General features: G+C 42.4%; 1 protein-coding gene across 2 annotated transcripts in view; it reads left to right on the top strand.

Annotated features, from left to right (window-relative positions):
* The window catches only part of COL24A1 (collagen type XXIV alpha 1 chain), a 310,883-nt gene that overhangs the window by 211,997 nt on the left and 84,384 nt on the right, over positions 1 to 14,502 (top strand). For both annotated transcript variants that reach the window (XR_012220101.1, XM_073544400.1), the window contains exons 29-33: positions 1,733 to 1,786; positions 1,868 to 1,912; positions 8,156 to 8,200; positions 10,262 to 10,315; positions 13,412 to 13,465. Coding sequence is in view for 1 of the 2 variants with exons in the window: in XM_073544400.1 (XP_073400501.1) it covers positions 1,733 to 1,786; positions 1,868 to 1,912; positions 8,156 to 8,200; positions 10,262 to 10,315; positions 13,412 to 13,465 (252 nt within the window). In the remaining variant the exon portion in view is untranslated. The remainder of the gene's footprint in view (positions 1 to 1,732; positions 1,787 to 1,867; positions 1,913 to 8,155; positions 8,201 to 10,261; positions 10,316 to 13,411; positions 13,466 to 14,502) is intronic.

A 14,502-nucleotide genomic window follows, 5' to 3' on the forward strand; every position in this document is an offset into this window, starting at 1 on the left:
TTATTGCCAACACCTGTTAGGTGCCACAAGTAAGTTACAGGTGCTGTTAATTACACAAATTAGAGAAGTATCACATGATTTTTCGAACAGTGCCAATACTTTTGTCCACCCTCTTTTTTATGTTTGGTGTGGAATTATATCCAATTTGGCTTTAGGACAATTCTTTTTGTGTTTATTCATTTAAGACATATTAAATGAAGATAATAATACCAAAGAATTTGTGTTTGCAATCATTTTCAGGAAGAAACTGAGTATTATCTGACAGAATTGTAGGGGTGTCAATACTTTTGGCCACAGCTGTATATGTTAGTTGAACATGGTGACAGCGATCTAAGGCAACATTAACAGCTGCTTTGGTCAATTCTATTTCTATGCCCCATCATAAGCTCAGAACAATAAGAGTATTGGCAGTGCTGGATCGATCACTGGATGAACACCATCAGTGCTCAACAGAACTGTGAGGGTGTGTGGCCTCACTGGAAGGGTGTGAGAGTGTGGCTTACTGGGAAAGGGGCATGGCCTAATGTGCACCAAAAAACAAAAAATGTGCCAAAGTAGTTGTGACATTTATTGCAGAAAGTAAGCCAACTAATAGGTGGCGAAAATTTAGAATAAAGAGTTCTAGAATATGACAAATTTATCAAACGTTTTTAAAAAATATATAGCGTCCCTGGCCTCAGATGGCTGTTAATTCAGCTGTACGATTGGCCGGCAGCTTTCTCTCCCGACTCTTCAAGCACTTCTGTGTTTTCTACGGGAGTCTCTGCAAGACTTGTAACTTGCCAAGAATAAAAGGATCAATGATCTGAAATCGTACATGGTGGTTCCTTATCTCAGGAGGCCCCGATACCCATTAGATTGTTGGCCAAGGCCACCGATATCGGCAAGTTCGGGTGACATTAGTGTAATGTGTATGGAGACCATACGTTTGCACCGTGTAAGAATTAGACAGTCGTGATAGATGTGCCTTATTGAGTGCAGCCATAAATTCATCATCGCTACCATGGAAATGTAAAATTCTCAAAAGAAAACAAACTTCTGTACCTTCTGGATAAAAGCAGATAGGAGATTTATGATGTGTACGGCTTGTTCTTGACTGGTGATGATCTAATGGTGCCCAGTTCTTCATGCCTGATATACAGCCTACCGTGCACTTTCTTCCATCTGCAGTCTACAAACAAATGGAAAGTTGCATACCTGGAGAGCTTGTTTGAACCTGCTAACTACTAATTACATGTCTCCCCATGGAATTTGTCTTCACTTCAGCATCACCTTCATCATCCATTGGCATTTTAACGATTATATTGCTAATTGGCTTTACGTACTGTAATGATTTGTGGACTGAGAAGGTTCTAAAGTGGAGCAAAATGCATCAAAATGATAATAAGAAATTGTGATCGATAGATATATTGATTATTGATAGAAAATAGATTGTACAAATGTAATTGTGGGTTACAAAACAGCTAGAAGGTGTCTGTTACTGGCGACCCGGCACATCCAAACGTTACTCATACAGTCCACAATTAGATTACACGATGTCAGGTAATATTTCATCTCCCCTGTGGTGGCGCTGCAGGAGAACAGAACGATTTTTGCCAGAATTATAATTTTTGCAGGGATCTATTAATTTGTTTGTTTTATTTTTTTTACATGAAATGATCGTTTATGTCCCCGGTGCCTCATCTGTTTATTTGTCATCACTGATCTATAACTATTCAATCTTTTTGCTCAGGGTCCACGAGGTCCTGACGGTCCGCTAGGAGATCAGGGAAGCCCAGGGTTGAAGGTAAACGATACGATACGATCAAATGTATAATGTTCTTAGTCCGAACGTGATTAAAAAATATTTTAATATTTCATTCTTTAGGGTGAAAGGGGTGAATCTGGGAAAAAGGGACCTCCTGGACGTATCGTAAGTAAATTCTACACCCAAACAATTATATTACTGTATGCTTCAATGATGATACATCCACACGTGTCTTTCTAAACCAGAAAAATACCTTAAAGGGTTTGTCCACTATTAGGCCAACGCCTTCTTAAATATTAAATTCCCCGTTGTAAAATAAAAACACCTTATTCTCACCTTCCTTCCAGCAGTGTTGGCACCAGGTTTCCCGAGGCTCGTGTGACATTGGCTGCAGGGCTCACATGACATAACAATCAACGACCGCTATTGAGCTGCTTCGCTCTCACTTCCTTCGGATGAACCTTGGACTTCTGGGGGAGGTGTCAGCGCTGCAGCTCATTAGTGGCTGTTGATTGGCTGCAGGGTTCACATGACATAATGTCACAGCCATGAGAGACTCAGTGCTGACATTGCTGGAATGACTTTGGTATTGGAGGTAAGTATATAGTGTTTTTATTTTACAAGGGGGAATGAAATATTTTAAAAAGGGGTTGTCTGTGTAGTAGACAACCCCTTTAAGCTTCGTTAATGAGATGAACACTGAATTACAGGGTAGTTACCTATAGGTGCCACTGGGGACAGTTTCGTTCACTCTATAGGATAGCGCTTTTACATACATTGACTATAAGATTCCCAGGTGTTGCTTGAAGCTCTTGGGTTACGAATCACGATACTATTGCTCAACCTCCAGCAGAGGACAACAAATGTTTTCACAGGTGTCCACACATAGACAGCTTCTGCTCTCTTGTAGGGGTGTGTCCAGAGGAGCATTGCAAGCCTCCGTACATTGGCATGCCAGAGCTGGTATGTCACTCTCCACAAGGAGAAACGTTACCCGTTAGACCAATAGACAAGGTGTAATTTTCCATGCAAGAACATTAATAGGAACCTGTCACAATGATTTTTACTAAAGAATTCAATGGTAGGTCTTCACACAGCTATAAAAATCATATCTGGTCAATGTGACAAAATGTGCCAGTGCAAATTAGCCTGGGAGTGCATTGGAGGTGTGCCTATGCTCAATGAGTGCATCTACTGTATATGCCACAGTACATATACAGTCATGGCCAAAAGTGTTGGCACCCTTGAAACTGTTCCAGAAAATTACAATCCATTTTTCCAGACCCCCCACTACTGTGCTTTAGGCAGCCCCCAAATCTAAGAAGCAGCATTGTCAGAAGCTCCCTGTCCTCTCCAACAGCTGCAGGAACCTTTCCTTGCAACCAGAAAAAAATGTAAAACCTGTCCATTTATAATGACCACAGACAAGATAAAGATCCCCAATTCACATCAGGATTACAAGAACCCAGGTACTTTCAGCTGCATCACATCTAACGTGGTGTACTTAATTATTTGTACTAAATGTCCAACTGGGGGTCTGTATGTGGGGGAGACAGGGCAAAAACTGAGAACAAGGATGAATTCTCATCGTCACACAATAAATGAAAAAAGAATGGATCTACCTGTGGCAAAACATTGTTGTATGCCTGATCATAACACCATGGATATGAAGTTACTGGTATTGAAAAGTAACTTCACATCCCAGAGAGAGAGAAGAGTCTAGGAGTTCAAGCTCATAATGACCTTTGACACTTTCAATGCTGGAATGAATGTGTTGCATGGATTTATGTCTTTTTACATCAATTAAGGAATTTGCTCCTAAGACCTTGTGGGGGCATCACAACACATTAGGAGACCCCAATCAGAGGACAATAAAACATCCAGCCTCCTTATCTATGAACTGCTCCAATATTTATGCTTATCTCTCTCCCACAATGACTATTCCGCTTCACATCAACCACTGAGGACTCTCAATTCTGAATATTTTTCCATAAAATGAAGTATTTGTCCCAGAAAATTATTGAAAATTACACGTTTTGTTATAAGATAAGATAAGATAAGATAATCCTTTAATCGTCCCACCATGGGGAAATTCAGAGCATTACAGCAGCAAGGCAGGAACAAGTACAGATACAGAGGCATTACATTGACAGTAGGTAGGTACATATATGGAAAAAAAAATAAAAAATGTAACCGGACTGTCACAACTTTGGATCTATCAGTTCTCTGTTTGGGTCCTTCTCCGTTTTGGACAGTGCTGGTTATACAGCCTAACTGCAGCAGGAAGGAAGGACTTTCGATAGCGCTCCCTCTCACATTTAGGATGAAGTAGCCGGTCACTGACAGTACTGCACTTCTTTGTCACGGTCTCATCCATGGGATGGGAATCATTCTGCACCATGTAGCTCACCTTGGCCAGTATCCTCCTGTCGCCTACTTCCTGAACTGGGTCAAGGGGGCATCCCAGGACAGAGCTGGCCCTTCTAATCAGTTTGTCCAGCCTATTCCTGACCCTGGTTGATATGCCACTACCCCAGCACGCCACGCCAAAGAAGATGACTGATGCCACAACAGAGTTGAAGAAGGATGCAAGGAGTGACCCTCTAACTCCGAAGGCTCTCAGCCTTCTGAGCAGATAAAGCCTGCTTTGGCCCTTCCTGTACACTGCATCCAAGTGATGGGCCCAGTCAAGCTTATTATTGAGGATCACACCAAGGTACTTATAGGTGTCGACTATCTCAATGTCATTTCCCTGAATGTTCACCACTACTGGTGGATTTTTGCCCTTGCGAAAGTCCACCACCAATTCCTTGGTCTTCCCAGAATTAATCCTAAGGTGGTTCCTCTGACACCACTCCACAAAAGCTTGGTTAGTATCTCTGTACTCTCTTTCATCTCCTCCTGTGATGAGGCCTACTATTGCAGAGTCATCAGAATACTTCTGCAAGTAGCAGCTAGATGATTTGCACCTAAAATCCGCAGTGTACAGTGTGAAGAGAAAAGGGGCAAGAACTGTACCTTGAGGTGCCCCTGTATTGCAGATCACTGTGTCTGACACACTGTCCCGAACCTTTACAAACTGAGGTCGGTTCATGAGGTAGTTAAGGATCCAGGTGGAGAGTTGGAGGTCCACACCAACAAGGCCCAGCTTGTCTCTCAGTAGACCTGGCTGTATGGTGTTAAAAGCACTAGAGAAATCGAAGAACATTATTCTCACAGTGTTCCCAGGTTTCTCCAGGTGAGAGAGAGTCCTATCTAGAAGGTGGATAATGGCATCATCCACACCAATGCCCGGCCTGTAGGCAAACTGGAGAGGGTCCATATCTGAGCTCACTAGAGGACGGAGACGTGTGAGAACCAATCTCTCTAGTACCTTCATCAGGTGTGATGTCAATGCTACAGGTCTATAGTCATTAAGGTCTTTCGGATAAGGTTTCTTCGGAACTGGTACCACACACGATAATTTCCACAGTTGTGGTACTATACCCATTCTCAGGCTCGTATTGAACAGATATGTAATGATCTCACTCAGCTGGTGCCTGCAAGTTTTGATTAGCCTTGCACTGATGCCGTCAGGACCTGCAGCCTTCAAAACTTTGATCTTATTCAGTTCTTTTGCAACCTGGGTACTTGTGAAGAACAGACCCTGGCTCAGTTGACAAGTTGCAGCAGGGGGTGAGGTTATTGTAGCAGAGAGGTGTGAATGGTATGCAGGGGCAGGAGCAGCCAGTGTGTGATTAAATCTGTTAAAGAATAGATCATCTTTATTTCTCTTGTGTGTATTGGAACTACACAAAAAAACAGAGTTAGGCTGGTTTCACACTTGCGTTTTTTTGCGCTGTATTTTAGCGCTAAAAAACGCATGCTTTTTCTCCCTATATTTTGCATGGGATGCGCTTATGTGCGCATACACATGCGTTTGTATGCGTTTTTACGCGCATGGGTTTTTTTGTGGTGTGCGCTCGGGCGCACAAAATGCATCCTGTTGCATTTTTTGGGCGTCCAACTTGCCTCAAAAAAACGCATGCGCAATGCGTTTTTTTACAGCAAGACACCCATTATAAGTCTATGGGTGCGCATATGTGCGCATTGGCATGCTCATGTATGCGTTTTTTGCGCATGCGTTTTTTTGTTGACCATTGGTTAGACAATGGAAATTAGGGGTTTGGGTTAGAGTTAGGGTTAGTTAAGGGGGTTTAGGGTTAGGGTTTGGGTTAGTATGGTTTGTTTAAGGGTTAGGGTTTAGGGTTAGTTAGGGTTAGGGTTAGTAGGGTTTGGTTAAGGGTTAGGGTTAGTATGGTTTGGTTAAGGGTTAGGGTATGGTTTGGTTAAGGGTTAGGGTATGGTTTGGTTCAGAGTTAGGGCTAGGGTTAGTAAAGTCATGGTTTGGGTTAGTGTGAGGGGCCAACTAATGTTGGAAAAAAACACAAACGCGGTAAAAACGCATACAAACGCATAAAAACGCTGCGTTTTTTTCATGCATGCTCATAAAAATGCTTGAAAAAAACGCAGCATTTGTATGCATTTTTTCCATGCGTTTTTTTGCGGGAAAAACGCGCTGCAAAACAAAGCAACATTAGTTGGCCCCTCACACTAACCCAAACCATGACTTTACTAACCCTAACCCTTAACCAAACCATACCCTAACCCTTAACCAAACCATACCCTAACCCTGACCCTAACCCTTAACCAAACCCTACTAACCCAAACCCTAACCCTAAACCCTAACTAACCCTAAACCATACTAACCCAAACCCTAACCCTAAACCCCCTTAACTAACCCTAACTCTAACCCAAACCCCTAATTTCCATTATCTTGCCTTAGGCTACTTTCACATCAGCGTTTTTTAGTGCTGCGCTTCATGCGCAGTAGAATCGCATGCAAAGAACGCATCATGCGTTTTGCTTTTTTGCGCATGCGTTTTAACCAGTTTGTAGCAGAGTGAAGGCAAAAGGGCCAACAAGTGCTAAGCATCTCTGGGAACTCCTTCAAGACTGTTGGAAGACCATTTCTGGTGACTACCTCTTGAAGCTCATCAAGAGAATGCCAAGAGTGTGCAAAGCAGTAATCAAAGCAAAAGGTGGCTAAGTTGAAGAACCTAGAATATAAGACATATTTTCAGTTGTTTCACACTTTTTTGTTAATTATATAATTCCACATGTGTTAATTCATAGTTTTGATGCCTTCAGAGTGAATCTACAATTTTCATGGTCATGAAAATAAAGAAAACTCTTTGAATGAGAAGGTGTGTCCAAACTTTTGGTCTGTACTGTATGTGTAAGACATACCGTACATGAAAAATGTATGCAAGCATGTTTCATATATTAGTCTACCGTTGGTCTGAGTTTCAATGTTTATTTCCACCCATGTCTATATACTTTGGTTTTTTTAAGTATCTTTTGTAAATTCATTTCTCATGTTGCTTTTAATGGTATAGGTTAGAAATTGTAGACGGTTTAGATTAATTAAAACCTACTGCTGCATGGTTCAATACATCTACCATTAAGAATAATGGAGAAAAAAAAAACAAGTCTTCCATACTTTTTTTAAGCTACGGTAATAAACGTTTGTTCCCATAGACTGTAATGTGATTTTTTTTTTTGCGCATTCCGTGCGCACATGCGTTTTTTTTACACAGGTTGGACGCACAAAAAATGCAACAGGGTGCGTCCGGCGCGCTAAGGCGCACACTACAAAAAACCACATGCGCACTAAAACGCATACAAATGCGTGCAAACGCTAGACCATGCGCCCCCATGTTAAACATAGGGGCGCATGGCGCATGCGCATGGACGCGCACGATGCGCTGCTCTTAAAAACGCTAGTGTGAAACCAGCCTAAAAAGGCAAATTGTATATAGTTTCACATAAAACTCCAAAAATGGGCCGGACAAAATTGTTGGCACCCCAAGCTTCTTACACCTCTCTACTGGAGTTTTGGACGACTCTTCTTTTAAAAACTGCTCCAGGTCTCTCATATGTAAAGGGTGCTTTCTCCAACAAGCAATTTTAAAGGGGTTTTCCATTGCTAAAATAAAATAAAAAAGTTTATACTCCATTCCCGCGCCGTTCCAGCTGCGTCTGCACTCGTGTTCTCGCAGCTCTCGTGCGGTTGTATGTCATGTGATGCCTGGCGTCCAATCAGCGCTGGCATCAATGTCATCGGACATTTTGAACATGAAGAGGGGGTCCGGGCTGCGGCTGATCTCTGACTTCCTCTCCATTACACACAAAGGATATAAACGCGTGAATAACAAAACGTGTGATTGCAATAATTTTCTGGGAAAAACATTTCATTGTCTGGAACAATATCAAGGGCGCCAACACTTTCGGCCACTGTATTATTACGTTGTATCATTACTGTTTCTGTCCTGATATACCTATATAACTTGTCTTTTAATTATATAGGGAAAGGTGGGAAGTCATGGAGAACGAGGAGAACAAGGAAAATCTGTAAGTATCACATCAAATTGTGCAAAATGTGACAAATGATGTAAAGATGGTGCCATGCAATTAAAGGGGTACACACGACTTTGATATTGATAACAGGACAGGTCTGGGGGGTTCGTCACCCAGCACCCCCACACTGCTAGCAAGTCTTTTAGCAGCTGGAAGTAAACGATGTATGAATCCGGGACACCACAGCTCCGCACACTGTACTGAACATTCCTAGATACTATATAGCTCAGCTCCTTTTCACTTCAATTGGAGCTGAGCTGCAGTACCAATAATGGCCACTACACAGTGGCTCTATGCAATGTGTACTTCTGGCAGCTGTGGGACCTGCTTCGTGGGAGGTGCTGGTTGTCAGACTAAAACAGATGTCATTGTGATTGCCTACCTTAGGCTTGATCATTAATATCACCCTGAACATTATCATTATGCCTGCATGCCTCTACCACTAGGTGGAGCCGATAGCCTATGGATCTGACCTCCCGCAGTGGCAGCTTCTGTTATGGAGAATTAGTTCAATAAAGGGCATTAATGTGGGCCCCATAGCCATTCACTCAATAGGGGAAATGTGGCTTTATGGTTTACTCTTTTAAAAAAAAAAAAGTTAACCCCTTGAGGACCAAGCAAATTTTTCTGCTTTTCAGTCTTTTATCGCCCTCCCCCACTACCAGCTTCCAAGAACCATATGAGAGCCTGATTTTTTTTTTTTACAGACTAATAGTATTTTTAACGGCACAATTTAATTTCCCATATATTTGAAACTGGAAAAAACATCTGTCTGCTGTGCAATTGAAAACCCCCCAGCAATTCCACTTGTAATTTGGGCTGTGTTTTTAGGACTACATAGAACATCTTGAGTGGTCATATTTTACGTATTTGTTTTTATTTATTTGGAGGGGGGGTGAGGTGACTAAAAGAAATAGCGATTTTGACAGTTACACTTTAGTTTCTTTTAGAGCGAATCTGCCAGCAGGTTTTTGCTATGTAATGTGAAGACAGCATACGGTAGGGGTTAAAACACAGATTTCAGAGATGTTTCTCTTATCAAGCTTTGTGATTTTGTTTTTCTGCAATGATTGCTTTAGCCCCAGGAGCTTATCTTTGCCTGGACACAGCAGTGTGTGCCTCCTGCTCCGACTCCACCCCCTTCTGTGATAAGCACCTCACTGTCTATGGACTTTGTACATGCAGAACCCGATGTGGGCGGGGATAGCTTCCTCAGCTCTGCTTCATTGCAAAATCTAATAGCTCTGCTTGTGTCAGAACGGCTGCGCCCAGTAAACTAAGTGATACATCGTTGGATTCAGCTCCTGTTTGCCTATATTACGCTGCTGTCAGATGAGGTAGCAAAAACCTGCTGACAGATTCCCTTTATTGCATTCACTGTGTGAGATACAGTAAATAACGTGATATTTTGTTACCGTCATTACACGGTGAGTCCTGCTCTGCAGCAGACACGCTGAGCACCACTGATGTCCAAAGGGGTGTCATCCCTCTTAGCAGCATCATTAGAGTCTGTCTAATTATCCCCCTTTGAAACCAGATAACCTTGACAAAGGCCAACAAGGCCGAAACGTCGGATAGGATATTATCTGTATACCCGGATCGGGGGAAGAAATAATAGCATTATGTTGCACAAACAACCTTTATCTCATCATTTCAGTGCCGCATTTCCATTTCTATATTGTTGACGCTTGTCATTCTTCTTGGCACTAAAAAAAACGCACAGTAGAGCAGACCATTATCCTTCAGGGAAGCTAAATTTTCTGACAGACCCTCAGGTCTTTTTGACTAATAATCAGATGAAAGCTTGTCAGTGAAATAAGATCTTATGGCAGAAAGAGGTGAGAACTGTGGTGAATTCACCTGGTCCATAAGCCATGGAATAGATTTTAACCTGCGGAACAACTAAAACAGTCACTGATCACCACCATAAACATAGCGTTACGGATGCCACACGCTCGACAACTGGAACTATAACCCCCAGCATGCCCTGACAGAAACAGGTTGGAGACTACTGCTCTACTACATTACGCTGACTGGTTTTCTTTTTCCTTCAAGGGAACACTTGGTCCATCAGGAAGCACAGGAGACGTGGGTCCGCCGGGAGAAGCAGTATGTTTATTCTTCCTTTTATTGATTTTTAGTTTCTCGTTATGTGAATAGCCCCAATATATGCAACATATACGCACATTGCATTTCCAATCAAGCAACGTACAAGCTGCAAGCAGATGTAACAATCCACTGCACCTATGACATAAGTTCTACATATGACATTTATCAAGCACTTTAGGCCAGTTTGGGTGTAAACTAATCCCAAAAAGTTTGCAATTTGCGCAAAAAACTTGCAAAAAGTGAGTTTTGCACCATGCTTTCCAAAACATACTAGAACGTACTAGGAAGGTGTGCAGCCAGGCTTATAGTGACACTGTCCAATCAGTGATGACTATGCCGGGTCACACCTTAAATTGTTATTCCCAAAATCACAATGTGGTTTTATAATAATATACATATATATTTATTAATTTGTGCCATTATAATCCATACTTTGAAACCTGCGCCATTTTGCATGTATCACCCCTAAGGATGCCCCTCCTGACTCTTATATCTACCCTCCAGTGGCCATTGGAAAAGTCCTACTGTAGTTCCAGCTCATGTACGATCATGCAAAGTGAAGTGTCTCTCAGCCCGCTTCCTGCCAGCATAGCGCTGCTGTGGGACATTTCTAGAACAGAGTTGCTCCTGTGAGGGTTGATAATATGCAAAGGCGAGGAGTTTCCTTCATTACAGTGCAGAACTTATACCAGGAAGCAACATTGTGCCTGTGTGCTGGTAACTAAAAGGACTGATATACTGCAGGATAGGGCTGTATATAGAGGGACTGAGAGGAGTGATATACTGCAAGATGGGGCTACACATAGAGGGGCTGATAGGAATGATATCCTGTGTGATGGGGAAGTATGTAGAGCGGCTGTGAGGAGTGATGTACTGCAGGATGGGGCTGTATATAGAGGGGCTGAGAGGAGTGATATCCTGCATGATGGTGAAATATGTAGAGTGACTGAGAGGGGTGATATACTCTAGGATGGGGCTTTATATAGAGGGGATGATAGGAGTGAAATACTGTATGATGGTGAAGTACAGTATATAGAGGGACTCAGGGGAGTTATGTACTGCAGGATGGGGCTGTATATAGAGATCCTGAGAGGAGTGATATACTGCAAGGTATATCTGCATATAGAGGGGCTGATACGAGTGATATCCTCCATGATGGTGAAGTATGTAGAGGGGCTGGGAGGAGTGATATACTGCAGGATGAGGTTTTATATAGAGGGGCTGATAGGAGTTAAATACTGCATGATATTGAAATATATAGAAGGCTGAGGGCAGTTATGTACTACAAGATGGGGATGTTTATAGAAAAGCTGAGAGGAGTGATATACTACAAGCTAGAGCCGCATATAGAGGGGCTGATATGAGTGATATCCTCCATGATGGTGAAGTATGTAGAGAGACTGGGAAGAGTGATATACTACAGGATCGGGCTTTATATAGAGGGGCTGATAGGAGTGAAATATTGCATGATGGTGAAGTATATAGAGGGGCTGAAGACAGTTATGTACTGCAGAATGGGGGTGTATATAGAGAGGCTGAGAGGAGTGATATACTGCAAGATGGAGCTGCATAAAGATGGACTAATAGGAGTGACATCCTGCATGATGGTGAAGTCTGTAGAGGGGCTGAGAGGAGTGATATACTTCAGGATGGGGCTTTACATAGAGAGGCTGATAGTGAAACACTGCTTGATGGTGAAGTATATAGATGTCCAGAGGGGAGTTATGTACTGCAGGATGGAGCTATATAGAGAGAGGCTGAGAGGAGTGATATACTACAGGATGTGGCAGTGTATGAAAGGTGTTGAGCTATTTGTTGCCTGCTGCTGAGAGATTAGTGATGTGAAACTGGGTATGCCTCTCTGTTTACACATATGACAGAAGAAAAATATCTGCCATATGAATCAACACAACAGCATTTGCAATTCAACATCATTGGTCTGTCAGCAGCAGGCAACAAACACAGCTCAGTACTGTACTCTCTAGTCATTACAACTTCTATTGTGGAGATTTGCAGGGCAATTGAGCTCTGCTGAAAACAGCTAACAATTATGTAAAACCACAAAAGCAGCGATACTAATGTAGACTGCAGAATAAAAAAATGGCCAGGCAGAGTACTTTAGAGGAGCAGACACAGAGGCATAAGGTGAATTCTATACTTCCCAATAAGTGACACACTGCTGGAATCAGAGTCTCTGCCCCTAAACCATACTGCTCTTAGAATACATAGCACAACCTGGTGACAGATTCCCTTTGTGAAATTCTGGCTATTTAAAGTCTCCACTAGAGGGAGCTCATAATGATACTTTTACATTTATTTGACTATATATGGGTTCATTATTGCCTTCACAGGTATTCTTTTTTTAGACTTTCCAATACTCATACTCATAAAATACATCCAATATAGAACAAGTTTTCAGCGTGTTTCCTACCCACTATAATGCACATCCTGCCTTACACACATTAAGAATTTCCATCTCGCCACTTGGTGTTCATAACTGGTACTGCAATCATGTCCCTTTACTGTGCTGCAGCACATCTGCAAAACGCTGTCTCTTTGATCGATGACTGTTGACCAGCGCCTGCCGGCAAGAGGTTGCTCTGGTATAAAGGAAGGAAACAAGCCACGCTGCAATGTTTTGCTATCAAATCTCAATGACTTTGCGTTACATATTTGTACTGCTCTATGACCCAGAAAAGCAGATTGATTAGTTTGCCATTTGTAATAGAGTTTATTTGCTTCTTGATAGAACAATATCCCTTTTATGAGGAATTCACAAAGTGTACGGAGTAATTCAGACCAGATTGACAAATCCCATTGAAGATCATTTTGCCAGAATTTTACCAGATGTTTATAATTTGTTCAATTATAAACTAAATGTCCTCGGGTCCAACCCATTAGACCCCACAGGCCCGTCTGTAAATACTGCAGTGCTTGTGAGCTCCAGCCAATGGCCGTGCCTCTTCTAGCCTCCGAGTATTAAAGGAACATTGCCTAAGCTATAGAACGAACAGATTTCCCATTATACTGTGATCGTAAAATTCTCTACTTTTCTGGGTGACACAAAATTAATATATGATTTGTCCTAAATGTTAGGGGCCAAAGGGACCACAAGGAGATGCAGGTCCACCTGGAGAAACAGGCCCAGAGGTAAGCTCAGTCTATATGTCTACTTATCGTTTGTAAGAAATCAGAATATTAGTCATTACTATATACATCTTGGTAAATCACTGTCTTTTTAAAAAGCATATCATCTATCCATTCACCTAAAACCCATAGTAAAGCACAGTCTTGAAATTCCCTGCATCAAGGTAATACTGCTTTTAAGTCACATATCCGTCTAATTAGTCCAGAAAGTCTCCCGATTCTCATACTTTATAACTTACCATCCACTTTTTTCAGTGGGTGGTTCCTTTTGATCAGTATTTTGCCAGCACAATAGGAACTGGGACCTACTTTCCCTTGTTTTTCAGCATTTTTTTGCATCGGCCAATGTCCAATGGCAGGAATGCAAAAGCAGAGACAAAGACCCACACCCTCTTCCTGTAAAGAGACAAAGACCCCCCACACTTACAGTAGAGAGACAAACACACACCCTCACTTTCTGTAGAGATAATGACCTCCCCCACTTACTGCAGAGACAATGACCCGCCCCCACTTACTGTAGAGACAATGACCCGCTCCCACTTACTGTAGAGACAATGACCCGCTCCCACTTACTATAAAGACAAAGACTTGCCCCACTTACTGTAGAGACAATGACCCACCCCCACTTATTGTAGAGACAATGACCCACCCCCACTTACTGTAGAGACAATGACCCACCCCCACTTACTGTAGAGACAATCACCCGCCCCCACTTACTGTAGAGACAATGACCCACCCCCACTTACTGTAGAGACAATGACCTGCCCCCACTTACTGTAGAGACAATGACTTGCCCCCACTTTCTGTAGAGACAATGACCCGCACCCACTTATTGTAGAGACAATGGCCCACCCCACTTTCTGTAGAGACAATGACTCACCCCCACTTTCTGTAGAGACAATGACCCGCCCCCACTTTCTGTAGAGACAATGACCCCCACTTATTGTAGAGACAATGACTCACCCCCACTTTCTGTAGAGACAATGACTCACCCCCACTTACTGCAGAGACAATGACCCACCCCACTTACTGTAGAGACA

The sequence above is a fragment of the Dendrobates tinctorius genome, unplaced genomic scaffold (assembly GCF_039654945.1).
Source record: "Dendrobates tinctorius isolate UK_male_01 unplaced genomic scaffold, ASM3965494v1 ptg000138l, whole genome shotgun sequence".
Classification (NCBI taxonomy): Eukaryota; Metazoa; Chordata; class Amphibia; order Anura; family Dendrobatidae; genus Dendrobates; species Dendrobates tinctorius.